The following is a 13,872-nucleotide window of genomic DNA, read 5'->3' on the forward strand; positions in this document are numbered from 1 at the left end:
TGAATGTACAGGTTTGGATTCCACGTAGTGTTTCTGAGCCCATTGTGAAGGTTTTCCTGTTGTTGGAAAATGGTATCGCAGCCCCTGCCGCAGCGTTCAGCTCTGTTTAGAGAGAGCAGCAGATACTTGAACTTGAGTGTTGTGGAAGAAGCCGAGGCAAAACGTATAGGGAACACTTGGTCGTTCATAGGTACATGGAGATCTGGCAGAGGGCAGGGAACAATTGTTCTCAGTTGAGTAAGACCAAAAGTAACGGCACTGAGGAGTCACTAGGGAAGTAAAGACCAAACTGGGAAAACTTAAGAAATCAGTTATTAAGGAAATTGAGGAGACAGTGGTCAAAAATAGTCCTGTCTCGGAGCAGGGTATGTGCAACAGCCATCATTCTCTGGCTGGGATCCCTTCTCTGCATGTTTGGGAGAGGGGGAGAAGGGCCCCAAGGGAGGGAGCGCTATCCCTTTGTCTCGGGTCTTTGCAGGCGGGTAATCGTGGCTGATGCGCTGCCTGTGCAGCAGTGACTGCAGATGCCGTTTGCTTCTGGGTTTATTGGAAAACACCCAACTGGACAACCCTGGAGAGCTCAGTCCCTGACCCACAAGCAGGGGAGAGCCCTGTTCGTCCCCTGCTCTGCCCTGGCAGTACAGCTCACCCCGCTCTGGCGGTGTGAGGGGACGTGAGCTCCTGGCGTATTCAGCGTCCGACCTCTTCTGTGCGCTTGTCAGCATGAGGGCTGGTTATTGTTGGCTTTGGACACATTGAGAGTTGCAATTTCATGTAGGTCTCTTAAAACACCTGGCAGATATTCACAGCTTGGAACCATTGCCTGCCTAGACTGGGCTGAACTAATAATATGTCTGTTTACCAATTTTCTGGACCAGTTAGTTATTGGAGGTGGATGTTTAAGTGAAATAATTCAGTTTCTTTGGCATTAATCTAGCCTGCTACCCTGAGCCTGTAATCAGAACCGTAAGAGCAGCTTGTTGTCCGTGCAGAGGGCAGCCACCCCGGCTACTGAGAGTTTGCTGATGCGGATCTGATCGCAGGACTGGAGAAGAGAGATAGTGGAGAGTCTGGGTGACCTGCGGCGACTCCAGTTTTCCCAAGCTCATTGTGGTGATGCTCCGAATTTCCATACGTTATCGGGATGCTGTGTACTGTGTGTGCACAGCAAGCTTCTTTCCTGAAGGAAATCCAGTTGCTTAAATTTCCAGGCAGCAATCCCGACTCTGTATTGCTCACAAAAATGCCTTTTTTTAAGACTGGAGCTTTACCGAGTACACCTGGTGATTCGTTTATTTACACTGTATTAAAATGAACTGAAATAGGTTTTTCCCTCACACACAAATGAAGTGAAACGGAACACCGAATCGTTACCTCATTCATGCTGAGGCGCTCGGAGCTTCACAGGTAGAATATAGCAGAACGTTACAAAAAGATGAGCATAATTTATATGATATAAAGTATAGAGAGATATATTTTTTAAAGTCCTTTCCTTTATTGAATACTTTATCGAAACCAATGTGTTTCTAGTCCTGTTCCCTCCCACCACCGCTGCTGCCTGCAGCATCTCGGCCTTTCCTTCCCTTCAGACAGAACTATCCAGGCGAGCTTCCCTCCTTGGTCCTTGTCCATCGTGATGCGATACCCGAGTTTCCAGCAATGCCAACGTCCCCTGGCTCGTGAGTCGTGGACCTGGAGCATTTTGGTCACTCTGTCAGCCCCCGAGCTCAGGGCCAGGTGATGCCGCGGGTTCCTGCCGCACTGGTGGGCTGCAGCGGGGGTTTCTCCGGCTGCCCATGGGGTGGGTACAGCATTGGGCAGCTCCAGCCATAGCAGGTCTGCTGTGGGCACTGTTCCCACCGTACAGGTGGCTTCTACATCGCTCCCTGGCTCTGCTGGGCACCTGTGGTGTGTGGACCCCGCGGGAAAGGGGGGCTCTCTGTGGCACAGGGCTGCTCGCCCTCCCCAGAGGTGTTGCTTGTGTCTGGTGCTGGGAGCAGGCAGGGATTCCTTTCCACGGTTTTGAAGCTCCTCTCACCTGGTTCGGTGGGGGTTCAGCCCCTCGTAACTCCCCTCCCCATCAGCGTAGGGATGTGACCCACCCACCATTCTGCCTTTAAGTGACAGAGGAGGACTTGGGCCAAGCGGTGACGGAGCTGAAATTACCAGACCTGCATGAAGAATGTCTCATTCTGAAGGGCTGGTAATTCTGCAGCATCCCACGTGGAGACTGGAAAATCTGTATGGAGCATTCAGCTAGTTTTGCCAATTTTTGTTACTTTCAATGAAAACGCAACTTTTTTAAAAAGAGCCTTTTCTTAAAATCCCCTTGATCTGCTGCGTAGTGCCTGAGCCTGGCTGTTTTTTAACATCAGTATGCCCAGGACTGGTCTGCAGTGACTTACAATTCAGGTTGGTAACAGCAATGTCACAAACAGAAGGCAAAAATTGGCTTAATTGCCAATTCTTCTGCAGTTTCAGTACTAACAGCCGCAGTTCAAGTGAGTATAAACTGATCTTGTCGCGTTAAACCCCCTGTGTTAAACCATTGCTTTCTCTTTTGCCGTTAACTTTGCAAAATAGTAACTTTTTACTTCACTGGTTTTTATTTTCTCTGCATTTGAATGGCTGCTAACATCTTCGATTATCTCTAAAAAGCATTCACTGAAGAACAGCAGTACCTCTGCGCTCTCAGAGTTCACTGTTGCGTGCGTTTCTGTATATCTTTTGGGGTTTTTTAAGCTAACAGTGCAATGTATTTATTTCAGTTCAGGTTGTGTTTAGAACTGGCTAATCTCTCCCTCTGATGGATTATTAAACTGCTGCTTTCCTGTTGTGTTGAAGTTCTCTGTCCTCGTCCTTTTCCCTTGCCTGGGTAACAAGGCAGCTTTCTGTCGAGGAATTGTAGAGGAATGAAGGCAGGTTAATTAACGTTGATAATATACGGCGGTGGGCTGGCTGATGGGGATAATGTGCAGCTGTGGCTGGTTCCTGCTGAGTAGTTAAATAGCTCTGAGGGAGGTGGAAGAGGAGCTCTGGATGGAGAGGAGCGCTGGATGAAGAGAGACCTAGAGGGAGCAGAGAGAGCGCCCTGGATGTAGGAGAGACAAGGAGAGGCCCCAGGAGAAGCTGGGAGAAGAAGGGGGCTGGGATGAGGAGGGGCTGGCTGGAAGAGGAGCCTGAAGGAAGAATCCGGACAGTAGATGAACTTTTGAAACCTTGTGAGGGTAAAAGCCTTGTTGCAGCTGGCTGGTTTTGATATTGCAGCGACAGTGTTCCAGCCTGCCCTGTGCTTGCCTCGACCCTTGTAAATTGTGCCAAAGAGGTTGTTCCAGGGTACTGCACATCAGGCCTTGTATATCGACCTCCTGTCTCGAACGGGCATGAGTTGCTGAGCTATTTCTACTGATGCCTTAAAACTGAAGTATTCTCAAGTAAGAAGTACTTGGAACCAATTCGTGTTCACGGTTGATCCTGAAATAGCTCTCCAGGTTCCCACCTGAGTGGGAGAATAGCGGTACCGTAGCAGCTCTAGCTTTGGTGCTTGAGCATAAAACATCCTGAGCCCTGGCCCCGCTGCTCATCATGCTGGAAGGGGCCACATGCTGGTGCGAGAGGCGGCTGTTTTGGGGTGGTTCGTGCAGGGGCAGCGTTGATGCTGTCGGGCCAGGTAGGGAGCCAGTGGTCTGCCCTGCACAGACCCTGCCACCATGGGCGAGCAGGTCTCTGGGCCAGTCCCCCAGCTCCCAGCGCCCCACACCAGCCCCTGCCCTGCTGGAGCCTCTGGAGCTTCTTCCCAGTGCTGGTTTTGAGCAGCCCAGGCTTTATTGTCTTCATTTCCAGCCAGGCTTAATTTAGATCTTATCTTACTCATTTAAACGCTACTATGGGTGTTTGAGGATGGTACTAAGTGAACAATATAATCACAAGTAGTATAAACAAATCGGCTCTTGGATGGGATCTGGTGTTTGATGGACGGTATCCTGTAATGAGCTGGAGACATAAGCCACCTATTACACAATATGTTGCCTTTTGTATTTATTTCCTCTGTACTCGGGCTTTTTTTTTTTTTTTTTTTCCATTTTCAGTTGGGAAAGAATCCTCAGCTTGTCTCACTTTGCATCACTGGAGGACAAAGGGAAGGTATTTTGTTGTTGGCCATCCTCTCCTTGGCACCGTGGGCAGCTGCAGGGGGGCTGCTGCTGGGCGAGGGCAGAGCTGGGACCTTCCCCAGGGTGAGATTCCCATGTTTTGCACCAGGCAGAAAACCTTAATGTTATTCCAGTCATCCTCATCACCTCCTCCAGCCCTGTCACATCAGATGTCAGGCGTTGGCCAGTGCAGGTGATGACAGCCCAGGGTTACACCCCAGCCCAGGCGGCGGCAGCGCGGGCAGCATCCTGTGCAGGGGGCCAGGGCTCGTCTCTCTGTGCTTTGTCTCTGTTTTGCTTCCTGAGAGACGCCTCTGGACTGAGCATTACCCGGCAAGAGCCCCCTACTCCTGCCCCTCAGGAGGAAGCATGATCAGCTTCCAGGAAAAAACGATCAAGCTTCTGATTCTTGAAAGCCGTCGTTCCCTTTGCTCTGACCCAAAAGGTTTCCTGTTGGGTGGAAAACTGTACCGGTGCCTGAGCTGGCTCTTTCCGCTCTGTGTCTGCAAACTGTTGGTCTCTCTTTGCCGTGTTCGGGGCAGGGGAAGCTGCCCGTGCGTGTCTCCAGGATGGAGCGGGGGGGTCCCCCAAGTCTGTTAAAGGAGAGACCCCAAGCAGGTGGTGGAGGGGGAGCTGGGGGCCAAACATGTGAGAGCCACCTTGGGGACCCACCATCACAGTGCTCTGAGCTTGGATGAGTTCCCTGACCTCTCCCTGGCTTGATAACCGTGTCGGTAGAGCTGGTCCTCATGGAGTTGGGGGTTTATCAGGTTCCCGGAGCTCTGATTTCCTTTGTGATCCGTGATGCCCATCTGATGGCACGGCAGGGGCCAGGGCAGCCCCCAGGTGCTCACGGAATCAAGTGCTCTGCAAGCCCCAAACCGGAGGAAGTGCGTCACAAGGTGCTGGACCTCCTGGTAGCTATTCATCTCCTGATGTCGGGTCCGGGAAAGCTGCTTTGAAAAAGGTCTGCTCCGTAAGTGCTCAGCTCTGGTTCAGATGCTGATTTATGGGTGGATTTTTTTTCTTTTCTCACCTGAAGTGTAATATTGAGTGGCACCTGGGGGCTTGGGGCACGATGCTGAGGGCTCACAGAGAGCTGCCTCTCGTGAGAACATTGGAGTCGGTTCCCGATGGTCGTAGCCGCTCTGCCCCCGGCTCGAAGGGGGAGGCTGCCGCAGCTCCGCAGGCCCCAGCACTAGGAGATGTGGCGGCTGGTGTGGCTGGCAGACCCCCAAAGCCAGGATCGATCCTCCCAGGACCTGTCAGCATTGATCCATCATTGCAGGAGCCCCCCATGGAAAGCTGCACCAGATCCTGGCAAAGGGTGGCTTCCAGGGCTTGGATAATTCATCTTTTTTAACTGTGTTTTGCCCCTCCTGCCCCAAAGTCCTGCAGCAGTGAGCCTGGATGGTATTTCCCTACTTTAACCCCTTGGTGCCATTACACAGCACTCCTTCCCCTAATGAGGTAACTCATTGCTTGGTGCTTAGCGATCTGCAAACTGCCATGGGCGTGCAGCCTGTGCAGCCCCCGGGGGCCTTCGCTCGCCCATCGCCCACCAAGGGACCAGGGACTGGCAAGGCGGCGGTGAGCATCAAGCAGGTGCCGTGGATCTGGGCTGCGGGAGCGGAAGGTGAAATCCTGGCACTGTGTCCATGTCCTCAGGCATCCTGAGCTCGCTGCTGGGAAGAGCTCGGCCGATGCAACTCATCCCTGGGCCAGGGGCTCCAGCAGCTGCTGGGAACTCCGGGAAGCGGCTCTGTTAACACAGGATGGAAGGAACAAAAACCCCAGAACCATTAATCACCTGCCTTCAGCTGAATGTGCATATTTGATGGTGGCTGTTTACAGAGCACTTCCCTTGCCTGGAGGCCCCCCAGACTGTCAGAGGATTAATTATTTTGCCTCCCGAAAGGATGCTTGACACGCCAAGTGCCCGGAGATGCCTCTCTGGAGAGTTCCTGGATGGGAAATGGCCTGGTCCAGCACTGACTTCCCACCTTCTGTGACAGGAGGGGCAGGACCCCTCCCTTGGTCCCTCAGCACCTTCCCCAGCCTTGGCCGCAGCCCGGCAGCTGGGATGGGGTAGAACCGGGCCCGTCTTTTCCCGGGGAGCTGGGTAGGAGCAAGGAAGTGATGCCAGACCTGCTGTAAAGCAGAGGACGGGCGCTGAGGCTGTGCCAGGGCCTTGGGGCTAGATAACGTGGGGTAATCAACATCCTCCGCATGGTAACTTTCTCCATCTGCACCATAAAACCGACCCTCCCAGGAACACTTACTTTCATCCTTGAAAACGCCCTGTCCTGGGAATAAATAATGCTTGCAGCACCGGAGCCTGGGCTGGATGCCTCCTCCCTCTGCCCTGGGATGTGCCTCTCCAAAGCCCATGTCCTGGAGCAGGCTGCGATGGGGGCTGCCAGCTCCTGAGGCCACGTTCCCACAGGGATTCCGGTGGGATGTACCCTGGGCAGCTGCTGCAGCCGTGGGCTCCCCTCCCTCTGCCCCACGTGCCAGCCGCAGCTGGCCATGCTCACTGGTGGTGCCAAACACTTTTGGGACAGGGGGTCTGAGAAAAATGTCCCCAGCCAGCCCCATGATGGGTCCTATCAGCTGTTGGTGCTGGGGGCGTGAAAAGGGCTGGTTTGCCAGGGGCTCGGTGAGGGAACGGTGGAGCCCAGTGAGACCCCGGGAAGGAACTGGATCTCGGCTGCATCTTGGGGTGCAGGTGCCTGTGCAGGGCTGCCCGGCGGGGGTGATGGGGGTCCCCGCAGCCCCACAGGGACCCTTCGGGCCAAGGGCTCTCCTGGGTTTGGGGCTGCTGGCACAGCCCTTGGCTGCAGAGCTGGGTGTTGTGCAAGAGCCGACCTTGGAAGAAAACTGGAAACCTCCCTCTGGAAATACCCCTCGGGCTGGAAAGTCGTGAAGGCCCCAGGGCTGGTGCTGTGGGGGCGGTTCCTACAGAGCTTAAGAAGGGCTGAGGATGAGGCGGGCGGCCAGAAGGAGACAGCCCTGGACAGCGGCGTTTGCTCCCTGCAGGAGGGAAGGAAGGAAAACCAGCCCTTGCTGCCTCCCTGCCCCGCCACCGCCTCTGCGGGTGATGGAGCCGGCTCCGCTCCTCCTCATCTTCGGCTTGCTGCAGGGCTGCAGCGGTGAGTGCCATGGGGGCTGAGGGCTGTCCTGATCCCTTGACCCACCACGCTGCCCGGCCTTGCCTGCTGCTCTCTTTGCTTTGCTACGTGGCATAACAGGCCAACGCGACCCCAGGGTCTCCCATTGCCAAGCCCCGACAGCCACTGCGCCCCACGCGTGTCATTGCTACAGCGCTCCTCATCCCGGCACTGCAGCTCGGCACTCAGCGCCGTGAAGCGTGCCGCCGTGTGAGCAACAGCATGCACCTGGCCTGGGTCCGCGGTGCCGCTGCCAAAGCAGCTGTGATGCTGGTGAAGGATGAGAACTGGGGGGAGGAGGCGTTTGGGCTCGTTTTCCCAAGAAATGTCTGGAAAATCTGAGTGGTAAGCTAGGGTGGATCAAGCGGCCATGCCTGCAACGGGGCTGACCAGGGCTGGCAATTGCCACTGGCATGTGGGTTCTGGGGCACTCCTGGTGTCTGGTGGCAGTGAGCGGCTGCAGGGGAAAGTTCGGCCACCCCTAACGAGCCATCGCTAATGAGCAGCGCTGCCCCTGTGGTGATGGGAGTGGAGCTTTCACCTGAGCCTGACTGTCCACAATGGGGAACCAGCACCCCATTTGCTTGGTAAATAACTGAGCTCTGGTGATTGTCCCTTTCCCTAACCGCCACGGTTTCCTCCGTCCTCTACCCAGGGCGACCTGCTGACAAGCTGGTGGTGATGCCGCGGGAGCCGGTGGTGCAGTACGGGGGCTCGGCACAGCTGAACTGCTCCCTGGCCTGCGCGGGGGGCACGGTGCAGTGGAAGGGGCTGGACACCAACCTGGGGAGCATCACCTCCTTCCCCAGCCACAGCATCCTCCACATCGACAGCGCCAAGGTTGCCGTGGAGGGCACCAAGATCTGCCAGGGGACCTGCCACGGGCAGTACTACCAGCACACTGTCAACCTGAAGGTCTATGGTAAGCATTCCCCACCACCTCCCCAGCAAAGCCCTGGATCCCAGAGGCAGCCTGCTTCCTCCTGGGCTGCAGTGCCAAAAGTCACTGCCTGACTCTACAACTCCTCTCTCAGCCCTGCCAGACTCGCTGCAGCTGGAGGCAGACCCCTGTGCCCTGGAGCCGGGGCAGCCAGCCAGCCTGCGCTGCTCGGCCCGGCAGGTGTACCCGTTCCAGGGGCTGGTCCTCACCTGGTACCGGGGGGACCAGGCACTGGGGGAGGCAAATCTGGATGTTACGGAGACTGACGAGGGGCTGTTTGACATCGTGTCCACACTGCCAGTGGCCGGGAAGGATGTGGGAGAAGGGGTGGAGTTCAGGTGCGAGGTGACGCTCAGCATCCAGCAGGAGACCTTCACCCGGGCGGCATCCCTGGTGGCAAGTGCTGGGGGTGAGTGCTGGGGTGGGAGCTGGGGCCCCGGCCTCGCGTGCTGCCCCGTCTGCTGGAGCCGACCCCCGCTGCCCTGCGCTGCTTGAAACAGTTTTGCTGGAACGGGAGCAGCCTCCATTTCTGCACCGCTCTGCAAATCTCCTGTGCCCTGCTGTGTTCACAGCTGTGACGGAGCAGCCAGTGGCCGTGGCCACCTCCACAGGGAGCCCCCAGAGAATGACAGCTATGACGGGGACCCCCAGCGCAGCCGGGCCCATGACCACCGCAGCGCTGCCCCTAGGGCCGAGTGTCCCCACGCACGATCCCCCCGCAGCCCTGACCAGCACACCGCGGGAGCCTGACACTGAGACCATTCTGGAGCCGACTGCTGCCACAGACCCCCCCTCCGCAGAGGGCACTGCTCCCCAGGACCTCATCACAGGCAGTCCCACCGCACGTCTGGCCACCACCACCCCCCCTGGCTCCGGCACCATGACCCCCCCGGCTGAGGCACAGGGGACAGCTGCGGACAGTGTTGGCCAGGGCTCCCCCCTGGCAGAGAAGGGGACAGGGCCATCCGTGGGGACAGCGCCCACTTGCAGCCTGCGGATCTGGTCACTGCCACCCAACGGGACACGGGGCAAGGCCCTGCGCATCGAGTGCTGCGCCCAGTGCGCTGAGAATGCCACTGTCCGCTGGCTGCAGACCCCCGTGGCCCTCTCCCAGTACCGGGAGGAGGCGGCGGGCAGCAGCTCCACGCTGCGGCTGGACCACGCTGAGCTCCAGCACCAGGGCCACTATCAGTGCATTCTGCTCGGCCGCCCCTCCCAGGTGGTCAGTCTGCAGGTGATGGTCTTGGACGGTGAGTGGTGGTCTGCAGCCCCCTCTCCTGTGCCCCCCGTTGCTTGGGCCGGGGTTGCAGTGAGTTGTGTTAGTGCCACATTCGGTGCTGGGGGGTGTTATATTCGCCCCTCGGTATTTGCTGGCGTGGGCAGAGTCTGCCTGCAATTACAGCTCCTTCTCGTGTCTTTGCAGATGTTTTCAGTGTGGGCCCTGCCGCTGCCATGGGGACAACAGTCTCACTGTTGGGACTGATTGTGACCGGCATCGTGTCTCATCGCCTGTGGAAGCACTTCAGGTCTCAGTACGAGCTGCCCTAGGAGCAGGAGCTGCCTACAGATGTCCACAGCCCTCCGGACCTGTCCCTGCTGTCACCCTTCCTGCTGCTGGCCTCACCCAGCCTCCAGGACAACAAGGAACTGGTGGGGCCCGGTTGTCCCCCTCACAGCAAGAACCAGCAGAACTGGTGGGGTGCGGGTGCTGCTGTGAGACCCTAGAGAACAGCCCTCGCCCCAGGACAGGCACTCTGGGACTCGGAGACCTCTGAGCTGCTGCTGCTTTTGAAAGTTTGAAAGTTTCAGCTGTGCCTGAGGCTGCTGCTGCCCCGGACACCGAGGGGCTTGTGAAGGGGAAGGCTGCGCTGCCCTGGGGGCCTCGGGCAAACTGTTTGGCTCTTGGGTGCGTAGCCTGCTGCTCAGAGGAGCTCCTGCGTATGTCCTGCCGATGAGGAGAGCCTTGGGGCTGCCTGCAGGACACCACAAGAGGAGAAGGATGGAAGGGAGATCAGCAGAGATGTCTGGAATGATGGGGAGGACGGGGATGCTCCCAGGGCTGGATCATGTTGGGCTGGTGCTGAGCACTGGGGAGGCTCCTGGCACCCACACGGGTGGGTGGGAGAATGACAACTGATCGTGCCATGGCAGAGGGGTCAGACACAGCCCTGCGGGGGTGTACATCCCCCAGGTTGTGGGCGAAGGAGGGTGTGCTTTGGCAGATGGGATGAGGTACTCCAATAAGGCATCATTTCTCTTTTAACCCTGAGCAAGTGTCCTTTTGGCTGGGGCTGGGGTGGCCCAGCAGCCCTTCACTGGCCCCAGGCCTGGTGGCTCATGACCAGCACCGGACTCTGCAGCCCCCCTGACTAGCACTGGCCCCGCAGCCCCTCACCAGCCCCAGGGCTGGCGGCCACTCACCAGACCCAGCGGCCTGTCACTGACCCCAGGCCCTGCAGCCCCTCACCAGGCCCAGCGGCCTGTCACCGGCCCTGGGCCTTGCAGCCCCCCAAGCAGCACTGGTTCCTGTGGCCTTCCACCAGCACCAGGCCTGTGCCCCCTCACCGACCCCTGACGAGCACCGAGCCCTATCGCTCCCCACCGGCCCCGGGGCACCGGCAGCGTCCGCAGCGATCGACGCGCACCCGGTTGCTAAGGGCGGGGCACCTGCCCGGAGTTGCCATGGCGGCCGGGGCGCCCCGCCGCGTTACAGCTGCCGGGGCGGCTCCTTTGCCCACACTCAAGATGGCGGCGTGCCCGCGCGCCCTCCCGCCCAGCGATCCGCTGCCAGTGTGCAAGATGGCGGCGCGCGAACTTCCCGCCTCGGCGGAACGGCGGTGCAAGATGGCCGGAACCCGCCTTCGCCGCCCGCAGCCAAGATGGCGGCGTACGAGAAGCGGCGGGCGGCCGCCGGCCCGGCCCCGGCCCCCGCCCCGGCGGCGGGCAGCGGGCTGGCGGAGCCGGCTGGGGCGGCGGTGGCGGCCGGCGGGCTGGGGAGCGAGGCGGAGTTCCTGCTGCGGGCCGGCGTCAGCGCCATGGTGCGGGAGGCGCTGCTGAAGGTGCTGGAGGCGCGGCCCGAGGAGCCCGTCGCCTTCCTGGCCGACTACTTCGAGCGGCTGGTGCTGGGCAGCCCCGGCGCGGCGGGAGAGGCCGCCGCGGAGCAGCCGGGGCCGCCGCAGCGCCTGGCCCGGGCGCTGTGGTACGTGCGCCTGGCCCACCACTCCCACAGGTGCGGGCGGCGGCGGGAGGCGCTGGGAGCCGCGGCCGGGGGCGGGCGGGGGTGAGGCTGCCTCTCTGTGTCTGTGCCGTGTCGCGACAGGACGGCCTTCGACAGCAACGCCGGCGCGGCCTACGAGGTGCTGGGGGCTGGCGGGCGACGGCACAAGGCGGGCGTGGACGGGCGGCTGTACAGCGAGCTGCTGCGGCGCATCTGCCAGCACGGGGGAGCGCCGGCGGAGGCGGCAGCGGCGCTGCTGGGGCGGGTCCGCTGCCGCGACCACGAGGCCGTGCCTTTCGACGTCTTCCGCTACGGCGTCCTCACCTGCTTCGTGCTGCTGGAGTTCGCGGCCAAGGCGGATGCGCTCTTCGGTGTCCTAGACGGCGGCTCCGGCGCTGCCGACGGGAGGGTCTGCCAGGCCGTGCTGCGGGCGCTGGAGGATGCGCTGGGTGCCGGCCACTTCTCGCTGCCCAGGCGGTACCTGGAGGCGGGCTCCAAGCTGGGGCCGGATGGCCTGGCCCTGGCCATGGACCGGGCGCTGCAGGAGAGGAAGCTCAGCACCTCCATGAGCAGGGAGGAGTTCCTGAAGAAAGCCACTGCCTTGTTTGTTGCAAAAGTGAAGCCCGTTGAGTAACACCCGGGTGGGTGCGGCGCCAGGTGTGTCCGCTTTGAACCGCTCCAGTGCTCCATGCAGAGCCGTTTGTGCAAAGGAGGCTCCGGACCCTGGTGTGAAGCTGGATGGCGAGCACGGGGCGCTGCCCAGGCGCTGCCTGGAGAGCCTGGGTCTGCCTGACAGGAGATTCCCAGTTTCTGTACTCCCATCCCTGTTCTGAGCATGACAGGTGCCTGGCCTCCTCCAGCACTGGATGTGTCCCTACCCGCTGTGCCTCTCCCAGCCGTGGCTCTTTCAATCCAGCTGGCATTAGTACATCTTTTCTAGGTGTTAAGTGGGGACTTGCAAGAAGGCCTGTAAGCTGTGGGGCAGCATTAGTCATTAACAATGAGCCAGAATGAAGTAAACTTGGGGCTGGACTTTCAAGTATCCTGCAGTTTCGTCCTAGCCTCGGCAATGTCATGTTTAGCAGCTTCAGTGGGGAACTTTGTTTCTGCTTTTGGGTTTGTTTCACACCTGCCGGTGAAGTGGGGATGACGCTTATCTACCTCACAAACTACTGTGAGGATTTGCAGGTAAATATGGGGCTAATCCAGAGCGTGAGATAAAACATTATTTTATTAAGCAAAATATTTTCAGCGCCTAGCAGATGAGAAATGGCTGGCTGGGAAGCAAACCTCACCAGGAAGGGCTGCGAGCCAGAAGGGTTCTGCCTCTGCCGGCAGCCAAACTGTGAGGCGATGAGGTGTCCTTGCTGTCTGCACACTCAGTGTTTACCCAACCGCCTCTGGCCACTGTGGTCCAGACTCTGAAGATCAAAGCTCATACCCGAGCAATGACTTCTCACGCAAAGCTGCAGAGTGCTCCAGGTTCAATAATGACTGGGGATGTGGAGCACTGGCTCAAGACAAGACAAACCCCCTTCCCTGAGGTTGTAGTTTGCTTTTGAACAGAGATGCGTGTTGAGCCATGTGTTATTTATTTGAACTTGTCTGTTAATTATTTATACTGTGCAAGTATTGGTTTACTGTAAGACATTAAAGCTTTTTATTATTTTTCTAGTGGCCAATTTCTTTACTGCCTGGCGGCACGTAGTGCCAGGACGAATCTGAGCAGCACTCAGATCCTTGAGGCAGTTTCTGTCTTTAGTGGTTGATGTCGGCAGCCTGTAGCAGCCCACCCGGCTGACAGTACCGGAGTGCAAAGCACTTGTAGTCACTATTAAGAAAAAAAAACACAAACCCAAAAACCCTGGGAGGATGCCCTTCATGCTTAGGGGTGTTTGTTTTGTTTTGTTTTGCTGAGCGGATGTTTTGATCCCCGCAGGCAGCAGCAGGGGCACTACCTGGAGCTGGTCTGGGTGACTCCTGCACTGCAGGTGACAGGATGTGACACAAGGGGAAGTGGGAGCCAAAGATGCCGGAGAGATCTCTGCTGGGGCCATGCCAAGAGCAGCCTTTGCTTGAATTCCAGATGCTGCCTTGTGAGATGCTGTAAAGAATTACGTAGGTGTAGTAATTGTGCTAAGTGCTTCTTCCTGGCTGATGGATGTAACCATCTGGTGAAGTGTAATCCACTTTACTCATGCTAAATGCTGACCTGAAGCAGCAGGGCCATCATCCAGGGTGGGTTTTAGTGTTGGTCGGTGTGCTGAGGGTGCCCTGGTGCCCACGGGTGGGGGGGATCGGGGAACCCGCGGCGCTGAGGCCCGCAGGGCAGTGAGGCCTGCGCGGCTGCTCAGGCCCAGAGGGGAAGGGGCCGCTCTCTGAGGTGACCCTCGC

The 13,872-nt window shown here is 58.4% G+C and overlaps 2 protein-coding genes across 2 annotated transcripts; both read left to right on the top strand.

Annotated features, from left to right (window-relative positions):
* The first annotated feature begins 93 nt into the window (after window positions 1–93).
* MADCAM1 (mucosal vascular addressin cell adhesion molecule 1) lies at window positions 94–10,543 on the top strand. Its single transcript, XM_056338174.1, has 5 exons — window positions 94–7,303; window positions 7,977–8,243; window positions 8,356–8,670; window positions 8,834–9,511; window positions 9,685–10,543. The coding sequence occupies exons 1-5, from the start codon at window positions 7,135–7,137 to the stop codon at window positions 9,807–9,809; spliced, it is 1,554 nt and encodes a 517-aa protein (XP_056194149.1). The 5' UTR covers window positions 94–7,134; the 3' UTR covers window positions 9,810–10,543.
* A 582-nt stretch (window positions 10,544–11,125) lies between these two features.
* On the top strand, window positions 11,126–13,148 carry TPGS1 (tubulin polyglutamylase complex subunit 1). The gene is made up of 2 exons (XM_056338180.1): window positions 11,126–11,490; window positions 11,581–13,148. Exons 1-2 carry the CDS (start codon window positions 11,141–11,143, stop codon window positions 12,110–12,112), a joined length of 882 nt encoding a protein of 293 aa, XP_056194155.1. The 5' UTR covers window positions 11,126–11,140; the 3' UTR covers window positions 12,113–13,148.
* The last annotated feature ends 724 nt before the right edge of the window (window positions 13,149–13,872 follow it).

The sequence above is a fragment of the Falco biarmicus genome, chromosome 4 (genome assembly GCF_023638135.1).
Source record: "Falco biarmicus isolate bFalBia1 chromosome 4, bFalBia1.pri, whole genome shotgun sequence".
NCBI classification, from domain to species: domain Eukaryota; kingdom Metazoa; phylum Chordata; class Aves; order Falconiformes; family Falconidae; genus Falco; species Falco biarmicus.

Excerpts from the sequence above, each read along its gene's own strand:
- MADCAM1 (XM_056338174.1), top strand. The coding sequence starts at position 7,135 with ATGAGGCGGGCGGCCAGAAGGAGACAGCCCTGGACAGCGGCGTTTGCT. Across the intron at positions 7,304-7,976 it reads CTTGCTGCAGGGCTGCAGCG|GGCGACCTGCTGACAAGCTG; the intron begins GTGAGTGCCATG and ends TCCTCTACCCAG. Across the intron at positions 8,671-8,833 it reads CCTGGTGGCAAGTGCTGGGG|CTGTGACGGAGCAGCCAGTG; the intron begins GTGAGTGCTGGG and ends CTGTGTTCACAG.
- TPGS1 (XM_056338180.1), top strand. The coding sequence starts at position 11,141 with ATGGCGGCGTACGAGAAGCGGCGGGCGGCCGCCGGCCCGGCCCCGGCC. Across the intron at positions 11,491-11,580 it reads CTGGCCCACCACTCCCACAG|GACGGCCTTCGACAGCAACG; the intron begins GTGCGGGCGGCG and ends GTGTCGCGACAG.